General features: G+C 44.8%; 1 protein-coding gene across 8 annotated transcripts in view; it reads right to left on the bottom strand.

Annotated features, from left to right (window-relative positions):
- The window catches only part of LOC109961624 (SH3 and multiple ankyrin repeat domains protein 2), a 172,659-nt gene that overhangs the window by 42,477 nt on the left and 114,802 nt on the right, over positions 1–15,380 (bottom strand). For all 8 annotated transcript variants that reach the window (XM_020602590.1, XM_020602594.1, XM_020602597.1 and 5 more), the window contains 4 exons: positions 14,401–14,514; positions 9,877–9,958; positions 4,288–4,370; positions 2,013–2,137 (listed from right to left, as the gene is read on the bottom strand). In XM_020602590.1, coding sequence (XP_020458246.1) covers positions 2,013–2,137; positions 4,288–4,370; positions 9,877–9,958; positions 14,401–14,514 — 404 coding nt within the window. The remainder of the gene's footprint in view (positions 1–2,012; positions 2,138–4,287; positions 4,371–9,876; positions 9,959–14,400; positions 14,515–15,380) is intronic.

The following is a 15,380-nucleotide window of genomic DNA, read 5'->3' as shown; positions in this document are numbered from 1 at the left end:
ACAGGTGAATAATGACAGTATACACTGACGGCCACTTTATTAGGTACACCTGTACGCACTTCTTCCTTAACATCTGTGTTTATGAAGCTCAAAATGCTTCAGTTTTTGATGAAACTGTCATAAACTGTCAATTATTATTGAGGTCGTAGTTAAAGGTGCTGTTGTACTGGATGACATTACATTTAGAGGTGTCTCTATATTTCTGTTCTCCCCAGGTACAAACAGAATATTAGGAACACCTCTGAATATAACGTGGCCCAGCAAAGCACCACCTTTAACTGCGGCCTCAATAATAAACATGTAATTAAATTTATACATTTATGACAATTTCACCAAAACTGGAAACGTTTTGAGCTTCATAAACACAGATGTTAAGGCGGAAGTGTTGCACTGAAGTGCATACAGTGATACAGGTGTACCTAATAAAGTGGCTGGTGAGTGTGCAGTTTATAATAGAGCATATCTCCTAATTTAAAACACAAACTGAAATCATCAGTGGTATCACACGAAACAGGTTTGTGTATCTCACACACAAATGGTGATTATATTCTTTAGACTGAGGATACAAATGCAAAACTCAAGGACTCAGTGACAAGAAACAAGAACAAACAATGAAGCACTGGCTACAGGAAAACCTCAGTAAATAAGTGCACTAGAGAATACAACAAACAACTAGGGAGGCAGAAGATAAACCACCAGGCAAATACACTCCTGGACCAAAGCGCTCACAACTAAACACAAACATATACTGTATATTAACACCTATGCAACCACAAATAATACCGGCAGGGAGGAGACTAAACAATAACTGTGAACACGAGGCAGCAGTGAACCAGCGAGCAGGGTGAATTAGAAACGTGAGCAAACTCAACTGCAGCAAAAACACAGAAGCCCATAAGATAAAGAATAAGACACAAGGTGCTGAGTCTGTACAGGAAAGCAAGACGCACGGAGACAGATGCAGAGGAGTCTGAAATACAGAGAAACACCAGGCGAGGTAACACAGACCAACTAGCAAAAGGTAAAGGCACATGACTGCTGATGAAAATCAGCTGTGGGTAACAAGCTGGCTGTGGAGGTCAACACTGGAACAAAAACCACAAACAAAAAGCAGACCAACATAAGAGTCGGGAACAGGACGCACAGGGAAATCAGGACGCGCGTCTCCTTGTGAACTCCTTTTTTATCAGGTGCAGAGGCGCTGGCTTTGGCTGTAACCTAACCTAACAACTTACAAAATTAACCAGTAAAATATACACAGTACAATAATGTTAGATCCCTTTGTACTTTGTCACAACTTTAGCTCACACTGCACAGGCAAGCATTAACGTGGATAACAACATGCATGGAAGCTACACAAAGATTTTAAAATCAACTCAACAATTTATCTCTAAGCAGATTTCAGCAAATGAAAGAATCAAAACATGCAGAGCTGTGTTCTCACTGCAACTACTAAGGTTCCCTCAGTGTATGGCGAGTGCACACTTCAAAATGTTTTCATCCCTCCATGAGTCACTAACCCAATCAAAAGTGGCAGGAGTTGGCTGTTGCTCTAATTGCATGCAAACTGATGATTTCACAGTGACTGGTCGCTAGGCCTTGCTCATGCGCCCTGGATGACAACACCTTGGTCGGAGAGCTGTCTGCAATAAGAGCATGAAAGCGAGCAGACAAAGCCTCAAGATGAGCCCCTGGACTGAGCACGTACAGCACACATGGTGGCTATAGATGCACTCATTTGGATTCAGGACAAGGCAGAAAATCACAACAACTGTCCACTTTGTGTTCCAGTTGACACCATTATCTTGAAATGGTTTAAAATTAGTGCTTAGTACCCGAACAGGATGACAAGACTACAATCAAGCAGAGTCCAAAGTAAATGCCAACAAAAACTGAAACTAGAAAAGCATTTTCACCAACAAACAAAGGCCAACTCTCACATTGACCTGAACTGGCTGGACCAGGTTCTGCAGAGAAAAGGAAATAGCTTTTAGAAACAGAACAGCTCTTACTTCAATGAGGAAGTCCCCCGTTCTGAGTCCCGCCTGCCATGCCACTCCTCCCTCATCCACCGACTCCAGGTACTGCAGGGCGGGGAAGGCAGGCGTGGGAGTAAACTCCTCAATGGGCGTATCCGCTGCACAGCAAGGAAGGACAGAGGTGGAAAGGTTTAGAAGAAAGCAAAATGAACTGCAGTAATACCACACAACTGACTGTTCTCAACAGAAAATATTTAGTCACGTGTAATAATTTACATCATTAAAGGCTGCATTCCATTTACACCTAAATGAGTGACATGTATGGGTGACACCTGTGTTTTCAGTGACATCACTTTCCTCTCTGTGGGTCAAGCTGGGACACAGTTAGCCTAGCTTAGCACAAAGACGTGAGGCAGGAGGTTCCTGCCAGCATCAGCTGTATTTCAGCTACAGTGCCTGTTGCATTTCCAACACGCAGAAATGTTCATGTCCCACCATTTAAACACTAAACTATGAGTGTGTTCCTTTCAACAGTCAAGTAGATATTACTGTCTCTCACACTTTGTATTTTTCATGTCAAATCAAGAGTGTGTGCGAGCACTTAATCATCCATCCTGCTTAGGATGTGAATGAAGTGCACCAAAGGAGCGTGTTTATGAGGGCTGGATCATGTGAAAAAGTCTGTTACCTTGTTTTGGAAACTACATCAAAACAATAGATATTTAATATCTCAACTGAGGGAACACAGTCTCTCTTCTCTTTAGTTTTGTCCCAACACAAAGCAGCCATGTAAGACTGAAAAACCATCAGATAAGGAGTAAATAAAGCCAGGAACTGACCTAAAGATTGACATTCATAACAGTTTTGTTGGTTATGGGGTGCTACACAGCCTGAGATTTGGAAATAAAAGGAACAGTGACAAAATGATATGTGATGATTTATGCTAGAATGCACAAGAGTGAACAACACTGTCACTAACCCTAAGAACACTTCAAACCACCAGGTATGCAAACATGATTACTGTTATGGTATTTTATATATATAGTGCAGCCATCGCTTAAGTTTTCAACAACAGTTTACCATCTCTGCTCTACTGTACTATCACTCCATCCTCCCCACGCATGGCTGCAGCCCACCCTGCCTCTTCCTATTGGGGAGGTTAGAAATATTGCAGCTGGCAGAACCCAGCGATGACAAGCGACACTTCCTATAACTCATTCTCCTATTGGAAGACTGAGTGTGCACTGAGGGTTTCACCAGGGTATTTACATGATTATGATGACTGTGTTGCTTTAGGTGTGTGTCTGTGTGTGACACAGAGAGGGAGGCAGGCAGAATGCACAGAGCAAAAGAGGATGTGAGCTTATGTGACAGCTCCAGCATCAGTGCAGGATAAGCTCGGCTGGGTCAGTTCCCCGGGGTGATGGCAGCGTGTGTCAGAGGGACTAGCACATTCCTCCTGTTTTTCAAGCCAAATCCCTCTTTCCTCTCCCTCCATGTCAGTCCCCGTCTCCGTCTCTGCCTCCCCCTTTCTCTCTCTCTGTATGTGTCTTAACATCAATAGACTAAATTTACCTCTCAACAGTATCCACGGTGGGGACCAATCGAACCGCACCACACAGTTGTGGAATGCAACGTGGATCATGACATGGTGAGAATCGTCATAGAAACCGATGCAGCAGCTCAAACTGGTTATTTTTAGAGCCAATCTCATGGCCTGATGGAATATCAACCTGCATGGATAGGCCTCTCGTATCACAACAACCCATGATGTGCAGGGAGGAGGTAGGTGATGTGGGCGCTGAGGCAGGTACACACCAAACTAAAAGCAGACCTGTTTTCTAAAAAAAGGTTTGTGTTTTTTTCCTGGTTTCACTAGTGACGCCATATGACAGACGCTGACGTCAGCCCTGAAAGTTGAAATGCATTCCACACAAATAATCAGAACAAGGAGGGCGAGTTTGGGTGGGCTGCCCACAGCTGCATTCCTGACCAGCACATGCCCTCACTGCTGGGTGCCCTGGGCTTCAGGGGAGGTCACACCAAAACTGCTTTCAAATACGCTTTTAAAAGCACAACCTATTTATTTTTGGAGGGTGTGTTGGATGGGGAGGGGGCTACAGCATCCTCTCACACACACTGATTTAAGACCAGTCAAACTCCACAAACACTACAGAAAATTGCACAATATGACATTCTAAGTGTTTGGGCAGGTTCCTGTTGGTGACAGGCTATAAGCCCATTTGTGGAGAAAGGCATAAAGACAAACTGTAAACTAGAAGCACAGAAAGTCAGTAGATGATCCTACCTTTTGCTCCCCGCAGGACGAAGCCAAATCCCTCATTCTCCTTCTTCTGGAGCACCACCGTCTTCTCGTCCACCACGCAGTCACTGTGGAGGAGATGCCGAGCAGAGCGCCCGTTAGCACAGCCCATCATCCGCAGCATGGCCACGGACGCCCTGCCCGAGTGGAGGTTCATGCTGACGGAGGAGAGCTAGTCCGGCCAGGGCAGGGCAGGGCAACCCCGACCCCACCCCACCACCACCACCGCGGCTGCCTCCTCCTCCTCCCCCTCTCGCAGCCTCTATCTCTACCAAACGCTATGACAGCCCGGCGACAGCATCTCCAGAAAAGAGACCACCCAAAAAACAAAAAGACAAGAAAAGAAAAAGACGGCCAAAGAAACGCGCCGCCTCCCTTCCTCCTGTTAGTCCTTGTCGCAGCTGCAGCCTGTCAGCCTATGCTCCTACGCGGAGACGCTGGGTGTGCAGCGCGGTTACCCCCGCCGCCGCTGCTGCGGAGGTTCCGGCCGGCGATGTGGGAGTGCTGCGCCGCCGAGAATTAGCGACATCAGGCTGGTGGTGGTAGCTGCTAATGGCTCATGGTGAGGCGAGGAGCAAGGCTGAAGCGCCCCGGGGTGGGGGGAGGCAGAGAGAGCGAGAGGGAGGGAGCAGCAGTCTTGGTGTGGATGGATGTCTAGGTGCGCTCTGCTGTGCACACTCCCAGCTACAGAAGCCACTGACTGGCGGTGAGCGTGTGTGTGTGAGAGTGCGTGCGCGTGTGTGGTGTAGGGGAGAGAGAGTGAGGGGTAGGTGGGTGAGCAGCCATAGAGAAGGGTGAGGACGGGGCCTAGCAGGCTGACTGACGTCTGAGGGTCGCCACTGGCCAGGTCAGTGCACTGACACTGTGTCTTTACTGGTTCCGCTCTTCATTTCAGAAAAATAAGAGATGATTCAAAACTATAAGATTTCATTACCTTTGTAAATAAAATAAAATAAAAAAGTTAAACTGTTTTCATTCTAAAAAATGACACCTGTGTCTGCATCACAAAAAACAATACTGAAAATACCAAGAAAGAGTGACAGGTGTGTTACAGTAATATGTTTGGTCACGGCTTTACCATTGAATATCAAAGAAAGTAAAAGAAAAAACCATATGCACATATATATGTTATGTACAGGAACAGCTTTTTGTAACTTTTTTATTATGGCTAAAAAAACTAGAGCTAATACCCAGTTGCATGGCTGGGTCTTCTTGTAACCCAAGGGCAAAAATGATGGTAAATCCATTACCATGTGGGCTTTGGGGGCAGCTGTATCACTTTGCCTGGTTACTGATCCAGCCTTGCACATTTGGAACTATTGCAGTCTTTGCTTGAATGGCTTCACGGGTTTTGAAAACAAATGTCAGAACAAAATTTCATAAATCAGAATCAGCGCAGAGACTCTCAATGTGTCTGTAAGGCACGGGAACAGAAAATAAAACAAAAATAAACACATGTGCATTGAAATAGGAAATATGTGCAACCAAAAAGGAAAAAAATGAAAGGAAAAATAATATTTGTCAGTATATGTACATAGTTGCATGAAAGGGTTGATGGACTGAAATCAGGGTGACACCCGTGTAGTCAAGCCTGCAACTGCAGCTTAAAAACCACATATCCTCCTTTACACAATAGTAACAGCAGCTGTGGTTATTTATCCTAACCTACACTGCTTGAAGAACCCTCCACATGGTGATGCAACTTCTCTACAGCAGTGGGATTTCTGCAGAAGAAAAGGGCCCTCTTCAAGTTTGACTCAGCAGTAAACTGCCTGGTGTGGCATTTTCCCCTTAGCTTTAAATCTGATCTACTGGTCTTAGTTTTCTGGAGCATGCCAGCACACAGTGGGTCGGTCCACACCTGAGGTGTGAAGCAGAGTTGGCTGACTTAAAGGCCAAGTTTGCTCCTCCAGCCTGAGGTGCGTGCTGTAGGTTGCAGGCACCATTCAGCTTATATTAGGTGCGAAGCTTACACTGAATAGACACGTTGGACCAGAGAGAGAAAACAACCGAGGGAGGGGAGAATAAAGAATTAGGCACCACTACCATCCTAGCAACAGTTCCCTTAGCAACACAATCTGCCTATTGAGGAAGGACACGCACTGCTGACACACTGAAGGTTATCTCCCAGCATTCCCTTGCACACACACACGCCCTCTGCCATAGTGGGCGGCCACTGGTAATCACACCTCGAGCACCCAAATCTGACATGGTAGCAGCTTCAATAGGTCAGTGTGCAGAAAAGGGCCTGGCAGTTCATCATGTTCAACAAGTGATGAGAGGGGGACAGCAGACTGAGGCTGATTTGTGAAAACAAAGCGGAGCATGCAGGATGTGGGCCATGCTGCTCGACAGGCTGTATGGGATGAAGTGCAAGCTCACCCCAGGGAGCTCACTGTCGCAATCTGGGCTCTACACCGGGAGGCCACAGTGTATTTTTAGTCGAGACGAGAGGTTCTATATGCAATGCAATGGCTTTGTTTATCAGACATTCATCTCCTGCTGTCCACGTGACTGGCTCAAGGGCACACTTGTTTGAGGCAGTCATCAAGCGCTTAAATGGAATGACTGATGTCTGGTGGAGAGCAGGATGCACACTCCATCACTGCGGACAAGGGCTTCTGACCTCTGAATAACATGCTTTGAATGCAGCAGAGTACTCTCAGTCTCTCGGGGGCTCATTCCTATGCATGCATTTATTTGTGCCGTGTGACTCCACAAGGACTCCTCGGGCACCAGCGTCATCAGCGTTTTATCTCAGGCAGCAGAGAGCTGATGCATGATTTACAAAAATCCACATCTGGCTTTCCTCCCTCTCCATCTCACCCACTACAGCCTCAGTCAGCAGGGTGAAACTGTCTGTCCACGAGTCAGATTTGAAGAGTAATGGAAAAGAAACGAGCTTCTGCACATCTCAAAGCTTTTAGTCGCACACACCATCATCAGGACATACAGAGTCAGAAACAAATGGTCACAGTTTTACAGCAGGATACTGCTCTCAGCCTGAAGAGATAAAAATACAGCCACCTTCTAACTAGGAAAATGTAATAAGAAAACTTTTTCAGGACCTTGTTCTAGTGAGATCCTTTTTCTCTTAATGACACTTTTAAATGTATGTCTCTTGGGACCATAACAAGTGAAGTTATTTTAGATCCATACATCCATAATAGATCTACAAAAAATGTTTTCTCTACTATGACAGACAAATTAATTGTCATCAAATAAGCACCAAAATACAGTAAGATGTATAAGAAGTTATTTCGCGGTGGTGCAGTTTCCTGTTAACCAGCACATTTCTCTGGTGTGAGGATAAGAATCTAAATATGGTATGTTGTGTCATGCTCGTCTCAGCCTGGAAAGAGTTTATGTTTGCTGGATATAATGGTGACTTAATTCACTTACTCAAGCAGAAACCAAAGTGTCAGTTAGAAATTGTGGCCTGCCACAAACGTATTCCTCATCCATTATGGTTCCTGAATGCACCATGATGCTCATAACCTTAACAGTTTGTGCAAAATGGGCTCCACAAATATGATCATGGACATTTTGTAAAATGCTGTAGATATTGTGACCTTGTACAACTTTATACCTACAACATCAGTGCACACATGAGCACTACAGCACTGCAATACTGTATCAAAACATCAGTGCACACATGAGCACTACAGTACTGCAATACTGTATCAGCTACAGCCTGAAATGCTTCCTCAAAGCCTGATGGCAGGAAGCTTGACAACAACCACTAAACATTTTGCACTGAGAAATGTTCTTATCTTTGGATCACAGTTATGCGCAAAGCATGAGTGAAGCACAAGCTGTTAACATGGCCAGTAGAGGCAGCTGTCCTGGTTTAAACGGAGCATGCCTGCTCTGTTTGGCGTGAGGTGAGCACCTGAATCAGCTGGCTTAGAAAGACCTCAGCTGGTGGCCAAACACGGAGTGACCTTTTTTCCTTTTGAGCAGTCGGCTCTGTGGAAGATTTGTGTTCCAGGCATAACTGTGAATATACCTGGCTTCTTTTATTACATTACTGAGGCAGTAGTCAATGGTATTCTGGTGCTGCCCATCTCGGTTTATCTCCCCTTTGAATTTGCGAGTGGAGGTAAACCTGATCTTTGGCACCTTCTCCTGCCCATACACACACAGGCCTCATGCAAAATGTAATGGCACCAGCTCTGCCAGCTAAACTACTACTATGAATCTTTAAAGAGCAAAGGAAGCTTTGGATGGGAGTGCGTTAGGAAAGTCAGCTTTCCAAAAAATGAGTAAAGCAACATTTTCAGAAAATACTGCCTTTGCCATAGCTGACTGCTCCCAGCTCACTCTGTATCCAGGTTTCATTTCCAGCTGAGATTCCCTCTGGATCTTTAATGTCACATGGGTCTTTAGTCTTTGCCACGATTCACATTCGGCCAAGCAGCCTGCGTCACCAGACTGGGTGAGCGACGGCGGAAATGTTCACCTTGACCCAGACTGGAAAAGCACCCTCCAGCATGTTCACTGAGTCCTGGCAGAGGAAGCCCAGTAGAGTAATGAGGGACACACTGTCCTTCACGGTTTTATCACTATACACATTTCCACATTTTAAATGTAGCTACACAGGCCTGCTATTTTGTCTTGCAGTGTAATGGGAGAACTGACACAAAGCCTGCTGTGTCTATGAGGTACTGACCATCTTTCCTGTGCTGTTCAGGTGAATTAGATATCTGGGCACATTTGCTGTATTTTAATCATCGACTGCCAAACCAGCAGGCTCAGGTGGACGTCTGATGCATTACCATCCTGTTAAACCCCTCCGCTGTCTGATGAAAGGCTGTAAACATGTGAATGTAGAGTCATAAGAAAGGATTGACAGTGACATTAGGTGGGTATTAGGTGGTATTTTCCATCTGTGTAGTTCTTCTCTGGTAGCCTACATCTCTCCCTCCAAGGCAGGTTGAGGAAGCACCTCGTTTCTGCACTGAAATGTCCTGTTAGCCACGGACAAGTCAGGACCACGTGCACGCTCCTGATGATGCTGGACACTCTGCTCACCTATGTGACTGATTCTTCTAAGTATGACTTGTTCATGACGGAGAATTTCCTGTGTGTGTCTCCGGTCTCTCTCTCTTACACTCATGCAAACAGAGGCGTACGCATCTGTGTTCATTTCTAACAAGGCTTGTATTGAAGTGGATGTGCCAGCAGAGAAGAACAGAGCGGAGCAGAGTAACTTAAGTGCGGAAAACGGCAAAAACCTAGGGATTCAACTTCAGGGACCATTAAACAGGACTTTTCACTTTGCTGAAAGGACAGAGTTTCATCTTAACTCTACTGCCACGTTTCCTTTTTTGTTCTGAAGGACAGAGAGAAGGTTTCTTTCAAATGCTGACTGAAGACTGGAAACTCAACAGGTTTGTATAAAACTCAGTAGATTAATACAATATGTAGATTTTGTTTTGTGTGTAGAACTCATCGCTATTTAAGTAAATCAATCAACAAAAAGCTTAAAAGTTTGTCTGTCTGGTTTTTGGTGTACACATACAGCACAGACACACTGCGGACTGATTTGGGAACATGTGTGCGAGGTCCTACCTGGAGGCATCAAAGCTGTCGTAGGAGCCCACAGTGTAGTGTCGGAAAAGCTTCCGTCTGTCAGCACGGTCTGCTCGGGAATCTGCCAAATGACAGCAGAGTGAGATCAATACCCACAGCCCATTCGTAACCAGTACTAGTTAACAAATCAATCGGCTCTGCAGGATGAGGGGAGGCTGTCGGGGCTAGTCAACCCCTGAGCGGCAGCACAGGGCATCTGAAACTAGGAACAATTACTGTATTTATGGCCAGTATTCTGGAAAACATCTCCATGATAGCTGAGCAAACTCTTTCCACTGGTGAAGATCATGTGATAGGGTGGACAAAGCCTGTAAAGACTGAACCTCAGCCAGCAAGGACGAGAAGCAGTACAGCTCCTCTGATGAAACCACAGAGCTGACATGTCAGGGTGTGTGTCGTTCCTCACAACGTGCTGATGAAGACCATGTGACGTGGCTAAAAGCTCTGGTCAAATGCTAGAAAGTGGACCTTGACTTGGGGTTTTCCAAACTGCCACAAAGAATGAAATTTTATGATTAACAAAATCACAAATTTTTCAAAACAAAACAAAACAGATGAATCTGTTTTCTGGCTGTGGTTGAGTTTAGGCACAAAGGCTCCTTGGTTCCAGGGTTGAGGAAATCACCGGCGCGCTTCAAAGAAAATGGCAACGGTGTTGGGAATGGGAAACACTGTAAGAGGTGGCTGTCAGGTAAATAGGTGTCATCTTTCTGGTGAAGGCAACTGTGGAGTACAACCCTAATAACTCAGCCCTTCATGGCCACACTCTAACAATGACAGTCCAAGTCAAATATGTAATACCAGTTTGTCCTTCTTTAAGGAGATGAAGCTTTAAACCGGACACTGACATATTATTACTTGCAATGTGTTGGCGAACAGTTTCCTATTTACACAACCAGCAGACACATTCAATTTGGACTTGTGTTTCTATGAATTTAAGTTGTAGTTCTGCTTTGGCCTCAGCTTCCTCCTCTGTCCTACTTTCTTCACCAGCTACTCTCTCACTAGGTTCATTTGCTGCTCGGTGCTGTATAGTGGTTTTATTAAAGCTGCTAGTGGTTGATGAGAACAAGGTCGTGCCAAAAACAAAACAATGATTTGAGGACGCTCAGCTGCTCTAACCTGCAGACAAGTGATTGTTCTCTGAGAGTTTTCTCCAACATCTTTAACATTACACAGACACTTTAATCCATGTCAATCTAAACATATTTATTCATGCAGCTTTAAATCCTTGAATGTGACCTGGAAAGTCTCTGGTAATGATATGTAATTAGCTGAAGTTCCTTATTAAAATGCCGATGACATTAAAATGCATTTGAAACCAACAAACAAAATAATGAACTACTAAAACTGCATGTTAGCTCACAGTGTCGCCATGTGGAGGACCCTGTTTAACATTAATTTACATGCATACATTGAGAAGAGCGTTTAAATAAAGATCCGGAGGGTAGCAATATTGGCTGATAAAAGGAGAAATAAGAGATGTGATCATTTAATCTACCAGAAGCTGCTGGTATCATTATGACTGTGTGGAGGGTAGAAGCAGAAGCACAATGCCTCAGAAACCCAGACACATTTGATGAAATGCCAGTTCTTAGCTGTGTTCTCTCTTCCCGTCTGACTCTTTTTAACTGGTGTGTACAGCAGCATTAAGCTACAAACAAGCCTGAATTCACACACACACGACCTCCAGAGTGAAGACTCCAGTTGTCTCGTGTATTTGTCCTGCTCAGCGCCATCCACCCCCCGCCCCCCCATTACTTGCTTCACAAACTCTCTCACACCAGCTGTCACACTTTCACAGAAACTCCATCTCCTCTGATCCGGCTTAGATCCTGTCATCTTTGCAGGAACATTTTTTCCTCCCCCTGATTCTACTGTATGTCCACAGTGTCAGATTGGAGGAAGGAGGATGTGGTTGGGAGAAGATGATCGACCAATAAGAGATAAAAATCAAAAAGGATAACAGCTCTGCATTTTACAGAAAAGAAGAAAGGAAGAAGAAAGAAAACATAGTTAATATGTGCAAGAAAAACAGAGAAACAGAGAGAATATCCACAACACAGTCATACTCCATGGCAACTGCTGCAGCCAGTTGGTTTCTATGGTCACAGATCAATAGAGATGTGAGGTGTGTGTGTGTGTGTGAGCAGCAGTGGGTTCCTTCCAAGTGTTTCTTTTTCCCTCCTCGCTTCCTTCACTCACATCTCACCTTGCAGCACGAGGGACAGATGCGAGAATGAGATGGAGGAATTGACGCAACACGTCTGCCAGATGAGATGTTACTCGGCCCAGCCTCATTCTGACCATCAGTGCTCATGGTGTGAAGTGCTGCACAGCTGCATCACCTGCTCATGCATTGTTTTGCTGATGCAGAATTGTGTTTCACTCAGAGTGTGTGATTTGCTGTTGTACTGAAAGCTGGTTTCCTATAATCACTATAACCTTTTATTGTTCTAATACTGTACGTGTTTTGTCTGGTGGTTTTATTTATTTTATCGTAGCTCAGTGTCGGCCTGAGAAGCTGTCAGTGCACCATGTCCATCCAGCTTGAAATAGCTTGACAACTAGTGGATGGACTGCCATGAAACATTCATGTTCTCCAGAGGATGAATCCTAATGGAGTTCATCTGGTCTCAGCATTTTGGAATATGCACAAGTAAAAGCACAATATCATATGAAGCCCTGCATTATTGCTTCATTCTGATGTTTTGGCCTTACACATGTACAGTAAGACTAATTATTATTAAAATGGCCAAAACTAATGGACATATAGAACCGGTTGTGTACTGTTTAGTGCTGTCATTGTGGAGTTAACGACTTCACGGAGGTGTTGGGGTACATGCTGTACATACATTGAACAGGTGGTCCATACATGTGTACAAAACTGCTTTCACATTAAGAAACTGCAGCTCAGTTAAAGCCATTAATGAATTTGTAAGTATAGTTCAAGATAAAATAGTGACAGGTTGTTACTCTAAGACCTTTATTGATGAACCTTTCAAATGTTATTCAAGCAAATTAAAATGCCAGCTCTGCATCATCTCTTACAGTCCCATCAGATCAGCTGCAGTATCCAATCACTACAGTAATTACCAGCCCTGAGGCCAGCTGATGCTTCTTGATTTCAAGTAAATACAGCAGGGATGGTCATATAATGAACAGATTTACTAACATAGATTGTGTTTCCCAGAAACACTGCTCACCAAGGTGAGACACCGAGGCAGTGGAGGATGCAGAAGTGAGGGACTTGCACCCTTTATTACCACCAGGTGGCGTAACCCCGGGCATATAGCTGTGAAGATGACTATCCTACTAGCCGGGAGTCTCCGACCTTACTACCTGCCCAGATTGTTTTCACATGCCATTATTGTCTGTACTTACGATGAGTTTATTTCCCAATTTTTTTCTTTAAACATTTGAGGAGTGGGTAACAGAAGACACCGGGATGATGTGTGGACGGTGAATGAATGATTAATAGAAGTGTAAAAAACTCCAAACTCCCTCTCCAGTGACTGCCTGTCACTTGGTCATCACTTAGGTAAGAAATGCATTTTTCAGTTGCCTGTTATTTCCCCAATCAGCCATAGCTCTTCGGCTTCATGCAGGCTGTTCCCTGCCTGTCTAATTACAACACACACACACACACACACACACACACACACGTGGCCTGTGGCCTTGGCCAAGGCTGCTTTTGAATGGGTCTTTGCAATCCACCATACTGTGCTCCCATTTTCTGACAGGACTTCTTTGCAGGCAGACCTGGGGGCAATTTGGATGTGGCACAGTGTGAGAGAAGCTCTCTGTGCCAGTGGCCTTGGATTAGGTTTTAAAATAAGCCACCTAGAAGAAGGCAAACCGTCAGAAAAAGAAGAACGAGCTGCTCTCCATCTGCCTCTATCACTGCTGACACACTCCTGAGAGTGGGGAAGACTAAGGGGATGGGTGGGTGTGGGAGTTGACTCCAGCAACACTGTGCTTTGTGATAATGTCAATAATTAAATAGTGACAGAGAATACAATACCAGTGGATGAAAAAGGCTGCGGTACAAGTAAGAGAGTAGGACAGGCCTTGTCTCAGAGATATTCTGACAGCGCTCAGGAAGAGCACAGCACAAAGAGCTTGGCAGCGGCAAGGCAGAATGCAAGAACAAGGAATAATGGGATGTTTATGGGGGACAGAGCATGGCATGATATATTCATTAGCTTGCACCCAGAGGACTTCAGAGCACAGCTGAGTTAGCAGGGCACTGTAGCACTTAGCATTGTGCACCACAGCAAGGGGGAGGTGGACAGAGACTGGAAAACAGACAGAGGAGTGAGACACATGCTGGGGCAGAAAAAAGCCACGTGCCATCACACTGCCTCAGGAAGCTACAGCATTTAGTCTTAGCTTCTCTTTTCTCTATCCTCCCCCCTCCACAAAACTGGGTGATGGCAAACAGTGTGTGTCCTACATAAGTCAGTGTCCCACCGCCACACAGCCCCGAGTGGTTAGACTTACAGCTCCTCTCCTCGGCGGCCTTGGCCGGGATCTCCTCCACACAGTCGGCTGGAAACCAGCCCACCTGGCCGCGGGTGCTGCCCTCCCAGAAACCCCCCTCTCCGATGCTCAGAACTGGACCAAGGGGAAAAAGAGTGGAGAGGAGGGGGGAAGTTGGGAAAGTGGAGAGAAGACAAAGAAAAATTACACTGGTTTCATGGCACAAAGTGAAAGAGCAGAACAGGGCATCTGTCCCAAAAGATCAGGCAAAGTGCTTAATTTAAATGTCACATTTGAATACTAAGTACTACAACATGAAGGCAAAGGTGTGTGTTATACAAACTGAGGCCGACAGTGCCCAGAGTGTCAGAAACATGTTCAGCGTTTATAATGTGACAATGTTCATCATGGAGTGGATAAATGGGGCACATTATTCACAAAATCTGACTCGCAGATTTGTTAACGGCTGCAATTAAATGTCATCCATTAACAGTGTGAAGTGCTGGAGGTCTCGGCTGCTGCCTAACACTGTGGACAAGCACTGTGGCCTGGCACATGCTCTTCTCTAGGAATCCAAACTCAGACGCTGAAGATACTCAGAGTGTGTGGCCAACAAATGCGTTTGGACAATGGCCTTTGGTCTGTACAAGGCAATCTTTAATAGTTCAGCTCAGATTTATATAGATAAAGATCAGTTTGTTAAAGAGCTGCTGTTGATTTAGGACAGTCTATTTACTGTTTCACTAAAACAGCAGCAACAACAAAAACATTCTGAAATGTGAAAATGATGAAACCTGAATACATTATTTGTAAATTTTATGTCTGAGAAGAGATAATTAAGGAATTCTGTAAAATCACAGTTTGTTTCATTCCGGTTTAAACTCCTTTGGAAAAACTTTTCTTTCATTTAAGCAGCTTTTCAATGGGAGCATCCGGTATGAAACACAACACTCCCTTACTTCCAGGTCTACATTAATCCAGCAAATAGTAATAGTCAACTG

This window comes from Monopterus albus, unplaced genomic scaffold (genome assembly GCF_001952655.1).
Source record: "Monopterus albus unplaced genomic scaffold, M_albus_1.0 scaffold57.1, whole genome shotgun sequence".
Lineage (NCBI taxonomy): Eukaryota > Metazoa > Chordata > Actinopteri > Synbranchiformes > Synbranchidae > Monopterus > Monopterus albus.
The sequence above is the reverse complement of the archived record's forward strand: the minus strand, read 5'-3'. Positions and strand labels throughout refer to the sequence as shown.